The sequence below is a fragment of the Vigna angularis genome, chromosome 3, assembly GCF_016808095.1.
Source record: "Vigna angularis cultivar LongXiaoDou No.4 chromosome 3, ASM1680809v1, whole genome shotgun sequence".
NCBI lineage: Eukaryota > Viridiplantae > Streptophyta > Magnoliopsida > Fabales > Fabaceae > Vigna > Vigna angularis.
The window spans coordinates 39,049,697-39,072,868 of NC_068972.1; the positions used below are offsets into that span (position 1 = coordinate 39,049,697).

At 28.8% G+C, this 23,172-nt stretch overlaps 1 protein-coding gene across 1 annotated transcript; it reads right to left on the reverse strand.

Annotated features, from left to right (window-relative positions):
• Positions 1-825: 825 nt before the first annotated feature.
• LOC108324275 (bZIP transcription factor TGA10) lies at positions 826-7,679 on the reverse strand. Its single transcript, XM_017557181.2, has 11 exons — positions 7,211-7,679; positions 6,950-7,050; positions 6,197-6,285; positions 5,920-6,042; positions 5,707-5,775; positions 5,529-5,588; positions 5,276-5,353; positions 4,893-4,968; positions 4,249-4,520; positions 3,507-3,746; positions 826-1,197 (listed from the first exon to the last, which is right to left on the reverse strand). The coding sequence occupies exons 1-11, from the start codon at positions 7,384-7,386 to the stop codon at positions 1,048-1,050; spliced, it is 1,434 nt and encodes a 477-aa protein (XP_017412670.1). The 5' UTR covers positions 7,387-7,679; the 3' UTR covers positions 826-1,047.
• Positions 7,680-23,172: the final 15,493 nt, after the last annotated feature.

Genomic DNA, 23,172 nt, shown 5'->3' on the forward strand with positions numbered 1-23,172 from the left:
TTGATTTCGATGTATATCTCCGTCCATCTCATACTTTGAGAGGTTAAAATTGATAGAATTCAAAAGTCCTAAAATTCTAATTAAAACAAAAATTGAATTAGTAAATCAGCATATATAGATATTTTTTTATTAATATCAAACTTTCATGTATTTATTTTATAAAACTATTTTAAATAATATAAATAAATATGTTTGATTAATTACACATAATTTATTTTAATGACATGTGTTATAGGATATTTCAATGACGAGTTTATTGTCACATAATCTAACTCGTTTGTTCTTAGCAATTTCTCCAACGCACAACATTTCTTAAAAAACGTTACTTTCGTGGATTTCAATAACTGCTATTCAACCAAAGAAATATTCCATTCTCTCTTTGTTTATTGTTCTAAATAGGAATTTCCTTCGTAATTTCCGTATTCAATTTTTAAGTTTTAATTTTCTATTGATCACGCGTGTTTTTTTCACAATAATCTTCCATCAATGGAAACTTCATATACAAATGTAATTTTCTATCAATGAACTTTCTCACATAAGAAGTTGCCTGTTAATTTACAGAAATCTATTTCTTGATTAGAGAAAAAGTAATATATATGTATATGTCAGGAATCATAAGTTGACCAATTCTTTGGGTTGATAAATGAAAGAGATAAACAACTTATGCATGCAAGCATTGATGAGCACGTAGATAAGTCAGGAGTTTCCTTTTTCTTCTTCTTATAAGACAAAACCAAAATCTTCTCTTATCTTTTAATCAAATATAGCCTTGTATTCCCACTAAAAAATCATGTAAATATTCTTTATATTTCAGTGCAATTCATAGAAAATATTGAATACGATAAGTAGTTCTAATTAATGTGATTTTGTTAATGGAGTTTATGTGTGCTTATGAATGCACATAGAAAGATGAAGAAGGTGGGCGAGAAATTAAGGGTGGTACCAGAAAGAACGAACTAAGATATAATTTAAGAGAAGAAATAAAGAAGCTACAAGGTCATATATATATCTATGATCTAGTAGGTGGTAGCCATGGGTTGAGATGATCTAGTCTTGGCGAGGGCGCGTGAACCAGAGAGAACTGAGAGCTCGAAGACGATGGAAGTACTCAGAAATGGCCACCAAACACCTTGCTGCCTGGCGCGTGGTTAGAAGTTGCTGCAGACGGTGAATGGTTTGGTGCCTCAGATTATCAGCCTGTAATTTCATCACCCCAACACTTCAACTTTTTCCTTCTTCATTCAATTCTCACTCATTTAATAAACTAATAAATATCTTTGACTTTATTGCATTCTTTCATTCCATTCATCAAATGCACTCTTTTCGATTCTTAAATTTACTCCTTTAAATGCTTTTTAAAAACCAAGCATTCAATATATTTCATTCTATCACCACACACACACACACACACACTTCTTTTAAATAAATTAAACAGAATTTACTTTATTTAAGGATGTTGTCGTTAAAATATCTTAAAACAATTCTTTATTTTCATCATCATTTTAATTTATTTGTTTCAAATAGAAAACGTATCAATTTTATGTTACAGAATAACGATCAATCATACTGTATAGATTTTTCAGAGTTAGTAAATCAGTTAAACAAAAGAAAAAATGAATAGCATAAACTCATTGTATTTTTTATGTTAGATTAACAAAAATAAAATATAAGTGCAACTTGGTTGAACACTACTGAAGATCTAATGAACTGAATTTCTTTTAGAAGCATACAGGGAATTAATACTAGAATGGTGCCTTCATTTGTTGTCTAATTGCAAATTATCCCCACTAATTTATTAACTAATATGACATATAGTCTAGTTAGCTAGTCTAATTTTAAAACTTAGGCAAAGGAATACTTAAGAAACTTCAGCATAAGGACAATTGGATTTGGGACCTCTTCCATAAAGAGGTTGAATGTTATTTTTCTACCTTATGACACATTGGATTAATTTCTGAATTCTTTAAATGACGACAACAATAATGATAATCAAATCAATCACTCACACTAAAATCTAGGACCAACGTTTTTTCTAGTCAACTTTGTGGCTAGTAGCATTAGATTAAACAATTAAATCTTCAGTTTTTGCCCCCGCTATTATTGTTTTATTGGCACCCCTAATTAAACGTTATCAATTAATAAAAAAATTGCAGTCAACTAAGATAAAGATAAAGAATACATCAAAGAGAGATGTAATTTTATGTAATTATTTGACAGTTTTAAAGGGTTGAAGAAAACAAAATTCTTTAGTAATAGTTAAACAGAAACTACAAATCGGTCAAACTGAGACACGGATTAATTAATGGGAAAGGTTTCTTGTGACAAAATCTATTGTACAATGATGATGATGATGTTGTTGTTGTTGGCTACCTAAGGATTCCTCCGGTTTTTTATGTTGTTATTTTTTTATTGCTTACTTTACCATAGTTTCAAACGTGTTCTTCGAAGACTTGTAATTAAAATCAATAATTAATCATTGAACTTAAGCATAGTTGGTGAACCGACCCAGTGACTATGAACGTCACACAGAAGTTTTACACATCTTTTTCTTTTTTTTCCTTGATTGTAATGGAAATTTCAGGATCAAACATGTTCACACTTATAAACTCATTTTAAATATTTTATTTAAATATTCTATGGTAGGTCATGCGAGAGTGTGTGTGTGTTTTCATAAATGGCCAAAAAGAAAGCTATGGTGTGTAATATGTATGTTGTGTCTTCAAGTTACAGTTACGACCATGACATCACATAGGTATGGAATTCAGAACGTATCTTTCCACGAGGGACCACTTTTTTCCTTAGACTCACGTGTACGTGACCAATGCTACACTTGTTGATTAGTACTAACTTAGGAATTCGATGTTAAATGCATTTATATCTATTATTATCCTCACATTTTACTCATCAAAAACCATTTTTCAATACCCTATTTACTATTTTCTATACCAAAACTTTCAGTACTAAACTTTGTCCTATCTTTTTGTACAATAACCATAAATCAGTCTTAATCAACAACAAAGAACAACAATATTAGCTATAGGGTTTTATTTTCCTACCGCTTTCGAGCAAAACTACAAATCTATATGCTTATGATATATATACACGTGCACATACAATTTTGTTGTCACAAAGACATCTATCTATATCTATATGTATAAATATTTCAAAAAATTTATATTAATTATTTAAGTTTTTGTTAAAATTAATTTAATATATATAGATTCGATGTAACAACCAGATGAGAGATGGTGGTGGGACATGCATGAAATGGAGTAGGTCTCCCCATACCAATTCAAAGAGGAACAAATTCTAGTTCCTTACCTGATCCCCACGAGATCAGTTACGGAAAACTTTGTACAAATGTTATGAGGACCACAAAACTAGTTTACCAACATCACAAAACTTACCCAAATTAAATCAACCACAAATTCAGCATGCATTCATTCATCCATCAAACATTATTAATAAGTTGTTATTTTACGTAAACAAGATTCATATATATGTACCTGTCTCGCAAAACTTTCAAGAGTGGAGAGTTTGTTCATTGCCACAGCCATCTGTCCCATGTAGTTAGTCATATTTGGAGGACACCACAGAGAGTCCGATGTTAAAGTGTCCGAGAGAGATTGGTTTAGGGCATCGAGTCCTTGTGAAAGAGCCTCTTCTGCCTCTTGTGTGGATTGTTGCAACCCACATATCCCAAGTATTTGTTGCTCCGTGAGAGGCTCGATTTGACCCAGAATAATCTAAAACCAATGCACATTAATAAATCAATAAATAAAGAAATGTTAAGTCATTGTCTAGGAGTTAGGTTCGTTTTGTTTGTATGTGTGTGTCACACAATTTCATGGTCAATGAAAGGTTGTTAGTTTACTTTGGGTTATGGAAATTAGAGGAAGTTAATTCATCCATAGGAAGAAGACAGTGAGAGATAGAGACCCGTGTCATGCACTTTGCTATAACTCTTTTTCCTTTCTTAGTTGGTTTCTCATTCCAACCAGAAAATTCAAGTGAAAGGCATGGCTTAACAGGAATCAAGCCTAACTCTACCCCTTCATCATAACTTTAACTCCATATTCATTGATGGCATTAAATTCATCTCCATAAAAATTCATCCCCATTAAATCCATATTCTCCAAGACAAGTCAATGGATTCACATAACAATCCTTCCTAGAAACAAACCTTCGCATTCGAAACAAGTGTTATATGTTTGTTTTTGTTTTGAAAAGATATTAATTTATTATTACCTTGATGAGTTCAGAGGGTCTGAAACCACCAATCCACATGAAGCAACGCTCGGCTGGGGTCTTCCACATGCCAAAAACAAGGTGGAATACGTCTGTTTTGGCCACTATGCTCTTCAGGTTCATTACTTGGTCGTAGTGAGCCAAACAACTGTCCACATATAACCGAAGCTCATTTTCATGGAGGTGTTCTTGCACTGCACCTCTTAGTTCGCACACTAGACGCTGGTGCTCCTCTAACCATCTCGCATATTCCACGTCAAACATTGCAGCCTCTGCAATTCATGCACAAAACTATCTATAACTCAACTCTTTTTAATTCAAATTTTTTAACTTTTACAGTAACCAATAATAATGCCAAATTTTATTAGACAATTTGCTTTTTTTTTAAATATATAAAAACTAAATTCTACAAGTTTATTCTTGTGTTTCTTTTTACCAATATAATGTGAAACAAGAAATGTGACATGAGGCTTGCTATTTTACTTCGTAATAAATACATAAGTCTAAACTGACATTGGAAATAAGTTATAACAAAAGAGTAATACGTAATATCTTAAAACTATAAAAAATAAAGTGAATAATAATAATAAAAGTTTTCTAAAAATATGAGAGTGAAAAAAGAAGTGAAGAAGCAGAATGGTCACCTGAGCTAATGCCAGTCATAGCCATAGGAAAACCTTGCTCACCTCCCAGAAGGGCATTTCCACCCATTAATATGCCCTAAAATAGAAACACGCATTGCTTGTTAGTGCTATCAAGTTTGAATTTGCATTATTGCAACACCATCATGTCAAACACATTTATAACATTTTATATATGTATTAGAAAAGCTAGTTTTCAAAAGCCTAGCTTCAATATATATATTTATATATACTAAGTGCGTGTTTGTCTGTTCTAATGTATTTAAGAGAAATAATCGTTTCTTCGTCAACCTTTTGAGCATATTTTAACAAAAGGTACTTTTCCGAAAATATTCTATTCAAAGAATGCACCAAGTCTTTGCCGTAGAGAAGAGGTTCTTCCTTACTTGAGCTCTTGCACGCTGCAACTCTTGTTCTAGCTGATTAAGCTTAATTCTACTTGACTCTAGCTGCTGAACGTACGCCTGAGAGAGACACAGAGATAGAGAGAAAGAGAAACACAAATAAATTGGTCATATTATAAAAATTTATGGCTCAAACTTTAAATAATAGAGACTCGTTGACAAGTCTTGCCTAAAATGTGCATAACCACACACAATATTTTAGAAAAAAATAATCTTTCAGGGGAATTTACAGTACCTTTTTCCTGAGCCTGCTTTTTCTTGCTGCTTCTCTATTCTGAGCAAGTCTTCTCAGTGTCTGTGCACACCGTTTTGAAACCACACATTAATTCGCCTTTAATTATCAAATCCAAAACAACACCGTACATGAAGGAACAACAAATGTAACACAAAGAAAATTAATCATAGTTATCAACCTTAGGATCTGGTGTTTTGGGTGCTTCCTGCTCAGAACTTGAGGTTGCTCCCTTGCGATTTCCCTCTCGCTGATATAACACACATGCATATTAAACAGGTGATTAATTACTGAAGGATTTTTTTTTTCCTCAACCCTTTTGAGGGCACTGGAAGTTAAATATATAAATTTGTGTATCCAAAATAAAAACTATGCGTGTGTATATGCTGTGTACCTTAACAGCTTTGGGTGGTTCAGGTGCAGATGGAGCTAATTCGGTGTGAGGGTTGGGCTTGGTTATGGATGACCCTGGTCTCTTGGAGCCACTGGTGTGCGTGGAGGGTAACTCCATGCTAACCTAATTAACAAATAGAAAAAAATAAAATTATATTTAACTATATATATTAGAAGCTAGATAACACATGGATAATCTAGATCAGATGTACATATCATAGCATCAAAATTAACAAAGTACAAATGAGAGTGGGATATGATTATTATTATTATGGTACCTTGGAATTGGGTGGTGGCACTGCGTGCATAGGCTGAGATGGGAAAATATTGAGAGTTGGTGGTGGCCTCATTCCTGATGATGAGTTCTCTGTCGAAACACATATATGAATAGAATTCGGCATCATCAATTATAAGTAAATATATGTATCAAAACAAGTAATATATATATATATATATATATATATATATATATATATATATATATGATCACAGAGAAATTGTGAGATGTGAAAAACAAGAGTTATGTTTTTCAAGAGAGAAAAAAATGATTGCAGAAGAACACAAATAAGAAGCAAGAGAGGTGTGGGAAACTGTCATGCATTATTTGTAGCTCTGCCAGAAGAAGGAGAAAGCAGAAAGCATCCATGCCCTATGTGTATACTTTTTCAGTACATGTGGAGATTATGAATAAAATCAACAAGAAAACTAGGAGAGTGAGTGGGAGAGAGGATCAGTTTTCTTTTTCCTTTTTTGAGAAGTGCAAAAATGTCTCTACAACATATTTTTGGCCACCCTTTTTTTTCACTTCTCTGAAAGGATTTGGTCAAACAAAGTACTATACGGCAGATAAGATATGGATCTCCTGAAACATGCTTTTGCTGTGACCCAAACAAACCTTGCCTTAGAGAATCTTTCAAACTGAAATGAAAAAAGCAAGTGCTCTTCTTTCTCAATTTAATAAGATCTTGAAATCAGAAACAGGTTTATTTGTTCCTTTATGTAAGAGCATTTCAGAGAGAGAAAAAGCTCACGTCTTTGGTCTTGAACACTAGAAGGGTCAGCCTGACCGTCAAGATATAAAAAGAAGGCTTGATCCAATTCTCCCAGATCATAAGCTCCAGAATCTTTGCTTCTGTTGAATAATCATAAAGTAAATCAAAACAACAGCAGAAAGAAAGTAACACAAGAAAAATATACAATTGGTGTGAATTTTCTTCTAAGAAAAAATTGATAGGATGATCCCTGAGCTGTGTTGCAGAAAGTGCACTGCTTGGCTTATGATGATTACTCACAAGTAATTTGCAGGGATAGAGTGTGATGAGGAAGATGGCATCATCCCAAAAGAGATTTGTTGGTCTGGTATTTGATGATGATGAAAATGATGTGGTGGTTGTTGATGATGAAGATGTGGGGGGAGTGGTTCAAGTTGAGTTGTTGAGTTGGTGCTCTTAACACTTGAAGAAGCCATGATATTCTGAGAGGAGCTTAAAACCTTTGTCTCTTTGTCTCTTCTTGCTCTTTTTCTTGTGCTGCTTCTAATTCAATAGCTATGGAGAACCCATTAATGGTGAGACCGCCTTCTGGTTTTTCCTCTTAAAACCATTTCCCAAGAGAGAGAGGGAGTCGGTTATGAATTCTCGATGAATAGCTAGAGAGTAGTGTGTGAGGAAGAGAGAAAATAATAGAATTGAATGCTACAAACAAAAGACAAACCTTCTTTTCTCTTTTTTTTACACCTATCTCATTTTCTCTCTCATCTTTTGTGCTATTGCAATTTTATTCCGACACTGTTGTTCCCTAGCATTTCTCTATCCAAAAATGTCACATTTAAGTTTTGAATAATTTCTAATCGCACTAAAAACACACACAAAATTATATTTCATTCATTTATGATACAATCTTGGTTTTTATTTTTTGGTAAAGTTTCGTGTTCATTGATTAATTTACATATATAACTTTGTATTATACTCCTTTAGTAATTTTCATCAAACTATTTTTTTTTCTGAGTATATATACACATAGGATCGAGAAAAAAAAGTGGTTTTGTTTAGAAAATTCATTTTTGAGTTGAGAAGGATGTTCTAAGAAATGAAAGACCAACAATGGCTTTCTTGGGTAACCCTCTTATTCTATTGGTGAAAGGACAAAAAGTCTTATGTTGTGTTCAACATTTACTGTACACTTTTCCATGCAAACTTACACGTAGTTCCTTGAACCACCTCTGCCATTGGATCATAACATAGCCAATTCTGTTTTTAATACATATTTTTCCTTACTAAGATATATCACTAATATTAATAAAAATAATAATATTTTGATTAAAAACTACAAAGAATTTTCTTAAAAATTAATAAACTCAAAAATAAAATTTCCCATACAAAGAATTCAAAAAGTATGCAAACCCATAAATCAGTGTAACAAAATAAATAGATTTTGTTATATAAATAACATAATATATACTACCTTAGCTGACAAAATATGTACCGTAAACTTCTCATAATAATAGATTATGGAGTTTTCTCTCCTTGATTTTAAAATAATATAATATAAATTTTCAAGTTAACTTTCATTATGTTTTTCTTCCACCAATAAAATCATATTTCATTTAACAACTTACTTTTTTTTTATCTTGTCACCAATCTACTCTATCTTTTCTCTATATGGATAAAGTTTTTTTTTAACAAGTGTGTCTCTTTTTTATTATTGTTAATAAATATAAACATTAATTGCGTTAATTTTATGTACTCTGGTAATCCCTTGTTAACTTGGAGAGGTAATTAACATGAGCCGACCCTCAATGATTTATATTAAATTATATTATTTGCAGATGTCTTCTAAATTAAGTCATTGAATAAATTCAAGAATGAAGTATATTCTCCTGATTTTTCAAAACATTTTTGTCACAAGTTGAATCTTACATGTCGTTTTTAAGGTTGAGGAATATCTATAGAATAATTACAGTCACAATAAACTAGCATGCATACGTAAGTTATCTCTACATGGTAGATACGAAAATACTTTATTTTCAGCATTGTTCTAAACTTGGATAAAATTGACTTAAATATGTTGTAATTACAACTTCATAAATTCCCACAAAAATTTTAGAAAAAGATCTTACACTTTCTGTTTTATGGTTCCACACCTATGTATTGATACTCGAATGTAAGCGAATGTCAATGAAAAAAAAAATTGTATAAATATTATTCCTATAAGATGCACATTTCTTTAACAAGAAAAATCATAACAAAATGCAGTAATTTTTAATTAATTAAAGGTCACTGAATGTTTTTCTTGGAAAATCAGGCTTGACTATTTAATTGGTTTAATTATTTTTAATATTAAATTATATCTTTCTATTTCAAAATAAGCCACAATATTAAAAAATTAAAGAATTTTACACACCCGACAAATTCTATAAATCTTATAATTCTTAATCAATGAATCTTATTGAATTATTTACAATTGCAAATAGGTCTCTTTATAATATCTACAGAATAAATAAATAATAAATATTGTATAAATATAGTCAACATAAATTCAACAATAAAAAAAGAGTGGGCGGCGCGGCGAAGGCTGAAATGCTTTCAGGTGCAAACACGTGCGATGGACCGATGTGAATGTGATAAATCATGGGTTCAAAAAGTAGGTGGAAATTCAGAAAAACAAGCTTAAAATATGTTTTTTGGTTTGAATAATTTTTGTTAACTTTTAATTTTTCATAATCATAATTAATTTTAGCTGTTGTTCTCTGTAATCGGATAAAAAATATAAAGTCTAACACTATTTGTACCACTAATTTCTTGCTGTTTTTATGAGTTTTTTTTTATGATCATGCATAACTTATCTTTCGTAATCTTACAAGGTCACGTTTAATTTCTACAATAGATAATTAAAATAATTATGAAATGAAAAATAAAAATCTAACATTGCATTTAACTGAAACAAAATAATGTAATAGTTCAAAAAATAAAATAGCTCTTGTGTGGTAATTATTTAAGATTTAATTACTTTTAAATTTTCTAAAGCTTAACTGTTCTTGTATTATAAATATTTTAACTTTCAAAAAAAATCTTTTGATTTTTTTCTCTATTTTTCTCTTCGTGTTAGTATTCTTTTTTAGATTTGGAATGAATTGTAAGGAGTTGGGATTTTCTCTTAATGATGATATAATATAAGTGTGTATATTTAAAGCAGTAATTGAATTTAACATATATTTATACTTTAAACTATTTAATTTTTCTGTAATGTATATGTATCCTATGAAAGATTGAATTTGACTTGTATTTTTTAAAAACTAATAATACTAGTTATCTTAGAGTATGAAAAGACATAGGCTAGGTGGTGAACTTAGAAAGTAGGGGTGCAAAGAGTGACTTATACTCTAGCATCTTCTCTATTCTCATTTTTAATTTCACTTTCCTTCCTCTTGAAATTTGAGAAATATAACTCTCCTTCCTCCTTCTCTTACTTTGAAGAAATTTCAAATTCAAATTAGTTAAAAATTTTAGGAAAACACAAATTAGGAAAAAAAATGTTTAAAAAGATGATAAATTTTATAAAATAAATAATTAAATAGTTAAAATTTTATTTTATTTTCTTAACATTTTCAATTTTTATCATTTCAATGCACCTTACTAACAAATACCTTTTAACATCCTATTTTACACAAGCAACTTTTAACACTCATTATATAGTCTTTAATGAAAAATTCAAGATTACTTACATTTACAATAAAATAGAACAGTTACAAGAAACAAAATAACCATAAATTAAAAACTTTACATAAATCTACATTTGATACAAATCATAAAAATAGATTGATCGGTCATACAAGAGGATTATCAACCGAATGGTCCTACAACGGTGTATTACACCGAACGGTCCTATACTAAAAAAAACAAAAACAAGCACAAGACCGAACGGTCTTACTCTTATAGGAAACTCTCCTCTCCTGCCAGCGCCTGCTCCAGAATATCTTTTGCACACTCTGCTCACACCCAAAGGGTGACCATTGCAAGGACAAGGACGATCGAACGGACGACATGACAAGACAGGAAAATAAGGGTAAGCTACTGTAATTTAATTAACTATGTAAATAGATAACTCGCATAAATCTGATATAAATCAATAAGTCCATCTTGCAACAACCAATCATACATTTCCAACCATAATCATACAACAATGCATGCAATGACTGTTCACTTTACTCTAACTGTCCGGACTGTATGAATTCTGTAGCTACGACGTTCTTGCACTCATGAAAAGGTAATCTGAAAAATCATCAGAATTACCATAGCTGGAAACCCAAGCCGCCACACGAGGTTAGCCCTTCATCCCTCACTGTAGCTGGAAACTCAAGCCTACACATGAGTTTAGTCCAATAGATGGAACTCCAAGCTATACGCAACCAGTCCTCTGTTATTCTCACCACATGCGCCACCATTCTCTACTTGAGACTCGGTGACCATTAGAATGTCAGGATGAACGACAACTTAGTCTGACCATATTCATATTTTACAATTTCATAACCATTTCTGAGATATTCCTCCTTGGAACACTCGTTCATATCCATATAATACAAATGACATCATACTTCTTCATATCCATACTATTTCATTCATATCACATTTTAATACCATACCTCATTAACAACATATTTCCTCATTCATCACATCTTTAAATAAATATCACACATAACAGTAAAACAATAGTCCCACCTTGGAAAAAGACCAAACGTGAAAGATCAACATAATCTATGAACAAGACCGAACGGGAGAGCACTCCCAATACGAGAACATGACCGAGCGGTCATTTAGAGAATAAGACTCAAGCAGGAGTCGAACACTTGAACTTATATCATGCACTTATGATTTAGAACGAACAATATTGGCTTAGACCGAACACTATTAACTTTGTACAAGTACGATATCGAGCATTGGAATGAGAACGAGCGCTCATAAGAGACCACACAACTCAATAATACCGATCGCTAACACTATCATAAATATTAGTACAAAACCGAGCACTATATCAAACGAGCACTAGTCCAAGACCAAGCACTTACCAAGAACGAGCGCTAGTACAAGACTTAGCACTATCGAGACCGAGCGCCAGTACAGGACAAGCACTACCGAGACCGAGCACTACTAAGGCCGAATGATCATGAACTGGGAGAACTCCAAAAAAAACTAAACCCAATTAATAACAGAGCGCAGAACAAGGCCGATCGGCCAAATCAGCGCATGATCGAACGGTCAACAGCGAATCCTCAGTTTTCTGCATAATTCTGTAGAAATTTCTGCAGAATTATGAATACGTCAAATTTTACCAAAACTAAACCTTTTTCCAAACTTCTAATCTTCCAAACATGAATCCTACACATCTATACACTAAACTAAGAATACCTAAACCTTTCTAACATCATTTAGAGAGTTTCATCTCAGATTTGAGAGTCAATTCTGCAGAATCATCAACTCAAGGATCGAAAATCAGATTTCCTACTTGTTGTATAGTTTTAAGTAACTCAAGGGTTCTAACAAGTCTTATACCACTTACCCAGATTCTCTATACCGACCACACTTACAACGAACATAATTTCTCCAATTTCACTATCTCACTTCTTCACAATTCACTCGGCCATGAACCAGAAACTCAGCATAAAGACAATCAACATGAACACAACTATTTAACAGTTCACACCAACTCAACCGAATACAATTCATTAAATTTTTACATTCATACAAAATCAACCAAATCAATTTCATATAACATAGACTATTCAATCGCCACAAAATCCAATTTCTTACACATACAAAATCATTAAACAACATTCACATACACCGTAAATTCATCAATTAAATTAACTAGCTTCCCTTACCTCGAATCCAATTGACCACTTTTATATGTTTCAATCCAAGAACTTCTACAACAACCACAATTTCTGGTCGATGCAGCGAAACCAATCCGAAGAAACCAAAAGATAAAAGACTCATGAACAATGCAAGAACACATGCAAGCCGATCAATGCTTGCATGCACAGAAAACACAGAGAATTCACAGGAAGAAGGTTTGGACCTTACCAACTTCAAGAGAGGATTTTGATCGGTGAATAATGAAGTCCTTTATACCATAAGTGCTCAAGCACCAACGGATTGCTGATCGGAAGAAGAAAGAAGGAGAAAATTTAGAGAGAAGATGGAGAAATATAAGAAAGAAAATAGAGAGAAGAAAGAGACTTGAGTTTTTAGAGAGATATAGATTTATGAGAAAATGAGATGAGCTGTGGTTTAAGAAATTCTGTAAAATGTTCACTTTCTTGTTTTCGAGACATCTTCCCCTTCCTTCTAGATGCATATTTAGGGTTTGACATTTTTCAAAAATAGAATGTTTATTTTTTTTTTTTTAGAAAAGTTGATCTTCTTTCTACTAAATCCAAGTATTAATATATATTATTTATTGGTTGATGGTACATTTTATCACTCAATTATCACTATTTTTTATCTTCAAAAATTTTCTTTTCATATTTTACCAGTCTATTAAATTTCTAATAATTTCACATTTTACTATTCAACTACAATCATTTTTGCATTCTGGTATATTTTATCTTTATATTTTCTAATTTTAAGCATTTTACTGATATGTTAAAGAAGTATAACAAGTCTTGATAGTGGCCTTAAAATAATTATTTTACTGCAATATTTTGAAAAAAGATTACCAACTAAATGTGTAAAATTTGATAAACAATAGTAAAATACGCGGAAATAATTTAGATGGTAAAATGTGTGAAAAAAAAGAGAAACAAGATGATGGTATATTGCACAAATAAACTAAGGTAATAAAATTTAGAAAATGATAATGGTTGAGGGTTAAAATGTGAAAAAAAAAAATGAAGTCAAATCAATGTTATTTTGAAAATTCTGGTGATGAAAAGAAGTAGTTTAGTTTTTTACTTCTTTTTTTTCTTCTAACACATCATCACTATTTTGGAAAGTTAATAGATAGGTGAAATGTACAAGAAATTTGATGGAAAAAAAAACGAATGAAAAGAAAATTTAGGTAAAAATAAGAAAAAGTTTACAAATATTTTGACTCATCTATATTCCTAAATCTCATTTACATCTTAGAAAAAAAAAATCATCTTTTGACCACCAACAGAAGCTTTGACTATAACTACAACCAATATAAAAATAATAACTTTTCTATACCAATTTAAAGCCTCATCTTAAACACATTAATTCTACAATAAATATAAATCTTCCAAAAACAATATATGTAAGATGTACTTCTAACAATATTAATATCATTTTATTATAAAGTATAATTAGCAATTTTGTACATTAAAAGGTTAACTAATAGATTAACATACATAAGGATAATTTATTCTAAATTTAAGTTCTTTTCTAAGAATTCCTTGTGCCCCAAACTTCACGACGAATGTCTTAGAGAAAACTTATTCTTCACTCTATGAACAAATTAAATTAAGTTAAAAAAAATGAGTAACTTTTTTTTCTTTGCATATATATTGATACTAAATTTGAGTATTTTTCAGAAAACATAATTTCTCAACCTGATTATTGCCATTATTAATAAACATTAGCTAAGTAAAGAAGAAAAATTACTTTTATATTGTTATTTTATTTTTTAAATCAACTTGTAAAAATGGTTAGAGTGTCATTATCATGGAACTTTTTCCGTTTAGAAGACAATGTTAAACTCCATCGATAAACAAATATTATAGCATTGCATACTCACAACTTATATAATGACAAAGCTTTTTTAATTCTTTATTCAAAGTTTGTTATTTGTGAACCCAATCACTACCCTTAGTCCGAAAGAGACAAATATTTCATGTTTAAATAAACTGGTTTAGGTATACATGAACAAATCCAAAAATAATTGTATAGTTATATAACTATGAGAGAAGGGATTCTAAGGTGATTCAAGTAATGAATTTACCAACTATTGGATCCATGTGTAGTGGGTATTTATATATATATATATATATGATCAAAGTTTTTTTTACTCTTTTAAATTTTAAGCAAATCTTATTGTGTCTCTTAAAACTAAAACAAAAAATATTTTTTAAATTAAAAAATTATAAGCTTGGTCCACTATAATTACGTTCGGATGGCAAGTTGTAGTGTGTAGAAATGGCAATAAAAAATGAATTGTAGAAAACATATCATAAAAAAAAATGTGTAAGAAATATTAATATAATTATTGAGAGAATATCAATAATTTCAAATTTCATTCATCACTCGACTTTTAAATTTATGAATATTTTTTTTATGTGAGATAGCAACCCATCGATGTGTAATCTATAATTTGAAGGAAAATTTCAAACTTGATATTAAACTCATACGGTTTACCTTACACAAATGAGCACAAGAGTAACAAATTTGTTAACATACATTTTATCTTTAATTAAAATTTATTAAAATCTATAAAATGAAGAGACTCACTCGTAATGAGTTTGCAAAATTTTATAAATTTTAATCGATAACAAAAAGGTATATTAAAAAGTACATAGCCAAATCTGATTGTTATGATAAAAACTCTCGTACTATACTTTTAAAGTAATTTAATTGCTCTTTATATTCATTATATATAAATATATAATTATTTATTGTCTTTATTCTTTATTTTCTTTTAATTAATATAACAATGTTAACAAATAACGTATATTTGACCACTAAATTTAAAAAAGAAAATTAAAGAGTAATAATGAAAAATGATTCTCTTTATATAATTGAATACTAAGTCCCCATTTTGTGTTTGTGTTGGTTTTGATGTTTGATGAAGCAGTTGGGGTTCTTCTTAATTAGTATATTATAATAATGGAAGATAAATTAGGTCACCCAATCCCATGGATCATTATATGCAACATTTATACATAAAGCCAAAAATATACGTCCAATTTGACCAAAGATCTTCATCTAAATTTGCTCTTATTTATAATGTTTATTAAATTTTATGTTGATTACTTTTTGTAAATTCAATTGTGTTACATTCGAAAATTTTGTATATTTTTATTATTTGATTCTTAGTGATAGTATTAAAACCTGAAATCAAAATCCACCTAGAAAGCTAATAATGTTTAACTTTTCTATTGTACATGATTCCGAGTCAAATTTTAATTCGAATATTTAATTAAGACCTTGATATGCAAATAACTTATTAAACTCAATTCGTTTTAGTCACAATTGAATCATTTGAATTCGCTTTGTTAATTTGGAACGTGTGTAATTGTGCACAGAACATTGATCATATTAAGACTTAGGATAATTTATTATTTCATTCAAAATTCCAAATTCTGTTCAACAAACTTTTCAAGTTGCAATGGATGAAGGAATATACTATTTTGGAAGAAATAAGAATTTTGAGTTTTTTAAAAACCAAATGATAAGAAGACTATAGAATGCAAGTGAAATATTCATGGTTAATTGACTATTAATGTGGTGGGATTTTTGAATAATATGAGTATAGACTCAAGGCCAAGGAGATCTTTGACTATAAATAAATATTTTTTCAAATTTCAAAAACAATACATTCATGATAGGTGTTTCTATAAAAAAATTTACAAAGAAGATCCGTATCTCCAATCTAAAATCTGAAAGTAATGAAATGGTTTAAATCAATCATTAAAATTAACCATAAATTCTTATATTATTAATGAATTTTTCAAGAAATGATCCATCCAAATGAGACAAACTTAATAAAAAAGAGATTTACATAATCTTAAATTCATAATCTTAAAACAACATATTTAACTTTCTTTTTTTTAAACTTTGATAGAGTTATTATAAAAAATGTCATTCCTGTCATTTCCTTTTAAGTAAGTTTCTCTCTTTCATATTAAAAATTTTGTTACATAAATATATGATTAAATTATAATATATAAATAAAATATAAACTCTATCTTATTAATTAGTTAATTTGGTAAAATTAAATTAAGTTTATCTTTATCAAAACTTATCAATAACTTTTTCAATAAGATTCTTTTAGACTTACTTATAAATATATGAATAAATTATAATATATAGGATGAAATAACATTATTAAAATTTAATGATTTAAGAATGGAAAAGCAAAGAAGCATGGTCTGTGTAATATACAATACTAGGAATTCGTGATGTTCACTTCAAAATAAAGTTTAACCATCTATAAATAAATTGATGCCAAATTTTGCAATGAACATTGTAATCTCAACTTCCTCCAATTATAGGTGTAGGCAAAGCGATTGCCCATATGACAAGAACACCTAAACCTAAACTCATTGACATATATAGCATAGTGAAACTCAAAACCTATGTAAGCTATGGTTGTTAGAAAGGAGAAGAAGATTAGTGAAGTCAAATTTCAATTTCAGAATTCTATTTGAGCATATGGTTCCGGCATAAACAGTTTACGCAACCAATATGTGGCAAGGCCATGTTCTAGGATAGCCTTCAAAGCTTGTTCATTCCAAAGTTAACTTTTCTTAGACATTACCTACAACAATGGTTTTATTGCATTTCATCTTAGGTGTGCCTTAATTATTACAAAACTCCACCAAGTTATGTTCTAATGCCCATGCCTCTTGGGAAGGCTATTGGCCAAATACCTGCTTATGGGAAAGGTAACAAGAAAAAAAAGGATCAATTTCATTCAAAATTCTTTGCATTATTACCATGTATTCAATCTCCAATATTTGGTACCTTATCGTATTATTTTACCCTAAGAAGCCATGTTTTGTCTTGAGAAATGACTTGAGTAATTAAAGCAAGGGACATAAATGGAGGTTGTTGTTCATGTAAATGTTGTTGTTCACTTGCTTCCAAGGAAAGGATAGAGAGGCATTTAATGATAAATAGGCGACAACCAGAGAAAGGTTGTTTGATGTAGGAAAAATGAATTTAGAAGGTGCTCTGAATCTGAGGCAAGCAATTGGATTAATAAAGTTATGATTTTTAGGGTTGGGAATGGGGAAAAATAGAAGATGGAGAAAAGCGGCTATTGCTAAGTTTGGCATGGCACCATGCTCTATCTTCCATTCGTTAGTTCCCTAATTTCAGGAAATCATGGGTCATCCCATTTTTCATGTTAATGAAATTATTTATCCTTTTTTTCACTTTCCAAATATAGAAAATCTTCATGACCTTGGTTTGGAGGCTTTTCCCAAAGCTTTCAGTTTTATGTGTAATTGAAGACTGTCTTGGCCTGCCTGGAACCTCAACCATGACTGGGTCTAGATTGCTCATTTATCAAATCTGCTTTCTTTCTATTTTTCTCTTTTTATTTGTTTTAAATAAATTATTCATATAATTTATCTTGTTAAATTGGCGTTGATATAATTTAAAGAATAATAACATAACATCAAAATGATTAAGCTTATCTAACGTGAACTAAAGTAATTAGATTTATACAACGTCACAAATCATTTATATTGTCATATTATTACCTTTTAAGTGGTATCAGTACCAATCTAATAAAAATGAAACTTTAAAAAAAAAATTACTTCTAGACGAAAAAAATATTAAAGGACCACATTAAATATTTTTTAAAAAATTTGAAAGAAAAAAAATAATACTAAACAATTTTTCATTAAAATATCTCTCAAGCGTTGTTATCCACTTTGATATTTCATTTATTTAGACTAGCTTCAAACATTATGAAGCCGTGAGATTGATTATTATTTTTTAGATTTAAGATTTTGTTCAACTATTTTAAACATTTTTAATTTAGTCCTACTATTGCTGCACTTAAACTAGTAAATGATGAAATTTAACATAAATAGTGATAATAAGATAAAAGGAACTGTTGAGTTTATTTTTTTAATCAAACATATATTTGAATGTTACAAGATAGATTTAGGATACAAAATAATCTTAAAAGTTTAAATTTTTAAATCTATTGAAATGTTGATTATTTTCAAAGATTTTACAAATGTGAGATTTTAGGATGGAAAAAGAGGGAGTTTTTATTTCAGGTGAAATTTGTTTATTTATAAAGTCTTGATTACTAAATTGAGTTAAACAATCTTTGAAAAAAAAAAACAATGCAATAAATGTAATCAATTGGTGACATTTCTCACTAGCAAACAATAAGTTGATTGTTTTATTTAAAAGAAAAATCAAAAGAATTAAATCTACAAGTCTATAATCAAGTTTGGGGTGCGGAGCGAGACAATAAACATAAGAAGCATGGAAATTTTTAAATAATGCAAATAAAAAAATTAAAATTCAACTTATATATATGTTCCTTAAAAGATAAGTAAGTTTAATTTGTTTCATATGAATTTTTTTTTATTCCTTTAAAATCTCTAATATATAACATTAATTAACTGTTTATATATTAAACAACAAGACTATATTATAGTATACAATTCACATATATTTAAGGGTTAACAATAATTATTTTAATCTTTATATGACGAAACAGAAATAATTTTTTTTCTTGAAAAATAGAAAATAAAAATCGTTACAATTTGACGCAAATTAAAAAATATTTTTAAAAACCTAACAAGAAAAATGGCTGATATATTAGTGAAGAGTAGTCACAGCAAACGGTCAGGAAATTTTCCAAAGTTTGACTGTAAAATAAAGTTGGCAGTGAAAACCGTTTGATTAATTTTTTGGAATTGCATTGACTTCTTATGAGATGTCTTCACTCAAACAAAAACTAAATATAAAAATAAAACATGTTGGATTTTGAGAGTTATTAAAGGAATAAAATAAACCTTTATTCAAGTCATGCTAAATTAAAAAAATAAATTATACACTTTTAGATAAATAGTCACATGTTTACTTTAGTTTTCAAATTTTTTTGATCGAAAGATACATTTAATTTTTTTTATCCAACAAATATTATATTTAAAACTATAAATTGTATAATAATGTGTACATTAATTATATAGAAATAAAGTAGTGTTAGAAGAGTGTGATTACATGTTATCCACCATTGAATACTTGTTTTCTAACAGGTGACAAGGCATTTCATAAATATAATTAAGAATGATAGAAAGAAAAAACAAAATATAAAATAATCAGAACTTATTTTCCCATTTGAGAATCCGATAATTTCACATAGAAGTTTAACCTACTGACTCATGCATTATTGGGTATACTATAAGATTACGAGAGGTCTTTTTTTAATTTGTATATTTTAATTATTATTTTTTTAAATTCATATTTCTCATTTGTATTACAAAGTATATTTTTTTTTATAAAATTAGACAATAATTTACATTCATTTTTTATAAATAATCTTTAATATCCACTAATATTATATTTAATTTTTATTATATAAATTATTATTTCTTATATTTAATTAAAATATATAAATTATAACGAAAAACAAAATATCTCTTAAAAGCACATTATGTCCTTCTTCTTTTTCAAGTATGTTTTTTTTTCTTCGGAGAGAAAGATAATAATACATCAAATATTATTCTTTTATCAATTTTTCAATTTAGAACAAAAATTCGTGTTGAAACTAAATAATAAATTGTTGCAATATATCATTAAAAGTTCTTTTTCAAATTGTTAAATTGACAAAATAATAAAATCTATATAAAAAAGCCATTTTCTTTTTTTCTACTTCATGTTATTTCTTTTTTTCAGTTTCTTCTAAATATTTTTTTTTTCAATATTTTTTCATTCAACACATTTTCTTTAATTTCTTTTTCTCTAAATACTTTTTCTTGGATTTTCTTATCTTCCAACTAAAGGCGATTCAAGGTTTGAAGATGTAAAACAAACTTAATAATAAGAACTTGAATTTAAAATTTATTTTTCGAGGTACTTTTATACAAAAATATTTATTAAATTATAATAATTAATTTCATTTAATTTTTACCGTTCTTCAATTTCAACTTCTATTCATTGCTTATTTTATCAAATTAACAGTTTTACAATTCAATAAGCAAAAAATTGTATTTTTCATCAAAATATATACAAAAAAAAACTCTCGAAACTCAAATCGAAAAGTACCCAACATTTGTAATCCTGATACAAATTCAACAAATAGAATAAAAACAACATCAACACAAATAATAGAAAAACATATTGATGAGGATAATTTAATGAAAGAATATTAGTATTAACAGAAATTTTTTTAAAGCCTTTTTTAGGCTTAAAATGAGTATTTTACGTGCATCGTCCTTGAGTCGGTTTTGGGTTCAATTCCTTCCCTTCACTTTCTTTCTCCTTCAACTCTTTTTTTTAATATTTTTCTTTCTCAACTCTTTCTCTTTAATTTATATTTTTATTTCTATGTTTTTCTTTTTCTCCATGTCTCTCTTTCATCACAATTTAAACATGTCTTTTCCAATGTTAATCAAACATTTTCTCTTTATCTCTATATATTTGTTCTTTCTTTTATTTTCTTTTTCTTCAAAATTTTCTTTCAGTTTTCTTTCCATGAAAAACAAACTCATAGACAAGCAATTTGTGATCGACATTAAATTGATGGACACTTTTAACACTAGTATACGTCATAAGTATAAAAATACAAATAAAAATTAAAATGATATAAAAAAAGAAAAAAAAAAACTCATTGAATATCTAGAATAAAAGATCTTATACAAATTGATGAAAAATCGAAAGGAGATCGTTTTGATCTTCGGTTTGAAAAAAGATATTGATATCAAATAAAAGAAAGATAAGAAAATGAATAATAAGTTATGGGTTGATAACATCAAAATTTGAATTCTAACTCAAAATACTCATAAAGAGAAAACTCAATTTTATATCAAAACTTACATTTCTCATTTGTATTCTTTATGAAATTAATTAGCCCTTCTTAATTACATATTAATTGATGCTTAATAAATATTCTTTAAAATAAATAACTATTTCTTATATTTAATCCAAAGATACATACAGATAAAACTTAAAAGACCCTCAAAACAAGTATTGGTATATAATCCCATATTTAAATGTTTAAATTAAGTATGAAAAGTATTTAAAAGTATCTATAATAACAGGGCTACAAATAGTATTTACTCTCCTACAATATATTTAGATTACCAATCATTCTACAACTCAATAATAGTACTTATAACTGATAACTAATTAATTACTTTTAATAATGTGAACAATGCAACCAACTTTTTTTATTGTTTAAATTTATCAGTGAAGATTCAGAAGTATATAAATACTTAACTTATCATTCTTTCTACTCATACTTGTTATTATATAACTTTGATTATCGGAAAGTCCTTTTCATTTGAATGTTCATATTCAACGAGCAAAACACTACCTAAAAAATTTGACAAACATGAGAAGGAGATTCAACTCGTTGTATCTCGATTGTAAGAAACACAAATGAATAAATTAGAATATAGACAATTAGATGAAAAGATAGTTACAAGAAAAAAACTTACCAATTAAAAATGGGTAAATGGATTTTCTATAGTCTTCTCATTTTATAGAATTTTGGTTTAGTTTGGGAAATATAGTATTTATATGGAGATAAAACTTTTAGTATTGGCAATTTGATGAATGTTCTTGCGTGAATGATACGTAGTTCTAAAAAAACTTGTGAAGACTTTACACACTTTCAGGAAACGTGTAGAGAACCATTTGGAAGATGTTTGAAGAATTCCATGAATATGTTTTTAAACAGCTCTCGAATCAAAGTACAAAGATAAAGATAAAGAAACAACTTGGGAAAAACATTGCAACAATACCTTATTGTCCCATTTTTCTAACATCCTCATCTTCATTTAAAAATTGCACTTCATGATGCTTTATTTGGAACTGTTCTGTTTTCAGGCTTTGACTAATATAGGTTTCCATCATTCCATGCATCCGATTATTCTTGTTAGAGCTATATCATATTAATTATGTTTGCACTTATAATTTAGGTTTTTAACACAATTAATTCGTGTTCTCTTACTTGTATGCAACTCAAAATAACTCGTTCTTGTTTTAATTTTTTTTTTTAATTTTGTTCTTGTTTTTGAGGGTTAGAATAGTGCATCGTGAAAACTATTTATACACACTCACAAATAGTTTCTTTTAGGATGGAAAAATAATCTTATTCAAACTACGGATAAACGTTAAATATAGACACAATGCAAGACACTTCTCTGTAGGAAAATTTAAGTGTTTTTAGAGACTAATTTCTTCTAAATTTAGGGATACGATTTTTTTAATTAATATATAATAAATATCACTAAATTGTTTGACGTGTACAATATTCATGATTCACGTACAGAAAAGTTTTTGCATTATGAAAATTTTAATGGGTTTAACCATAAGTTGAGGAAAAG

Bases quoted from the DNA above. Each gene is read 5' to 3' on its own strand.
- LOC108324275 (XM_017557181.2), bottom strand. From the start codon at position 7,386: ATGGCTTCTTCAAGTGTTAAGAGCACCAACTCAACAACTCAACTTGAA. The intron at 5,354-5,528 runs GTACTGTAAATT...TGTCTCTCTCAG, and splicing joins AAAGCAGGCTCAGGAAAAAG to GCGTACGTTCAGCAGCTAGA. The intron at 1,198-3,506 runs GTACATATATAT...ATGAAATTACAG, and splicing joins TTGAAAGTTTTGCGAGACAG to GCTGATAATCTGAGGCACCA.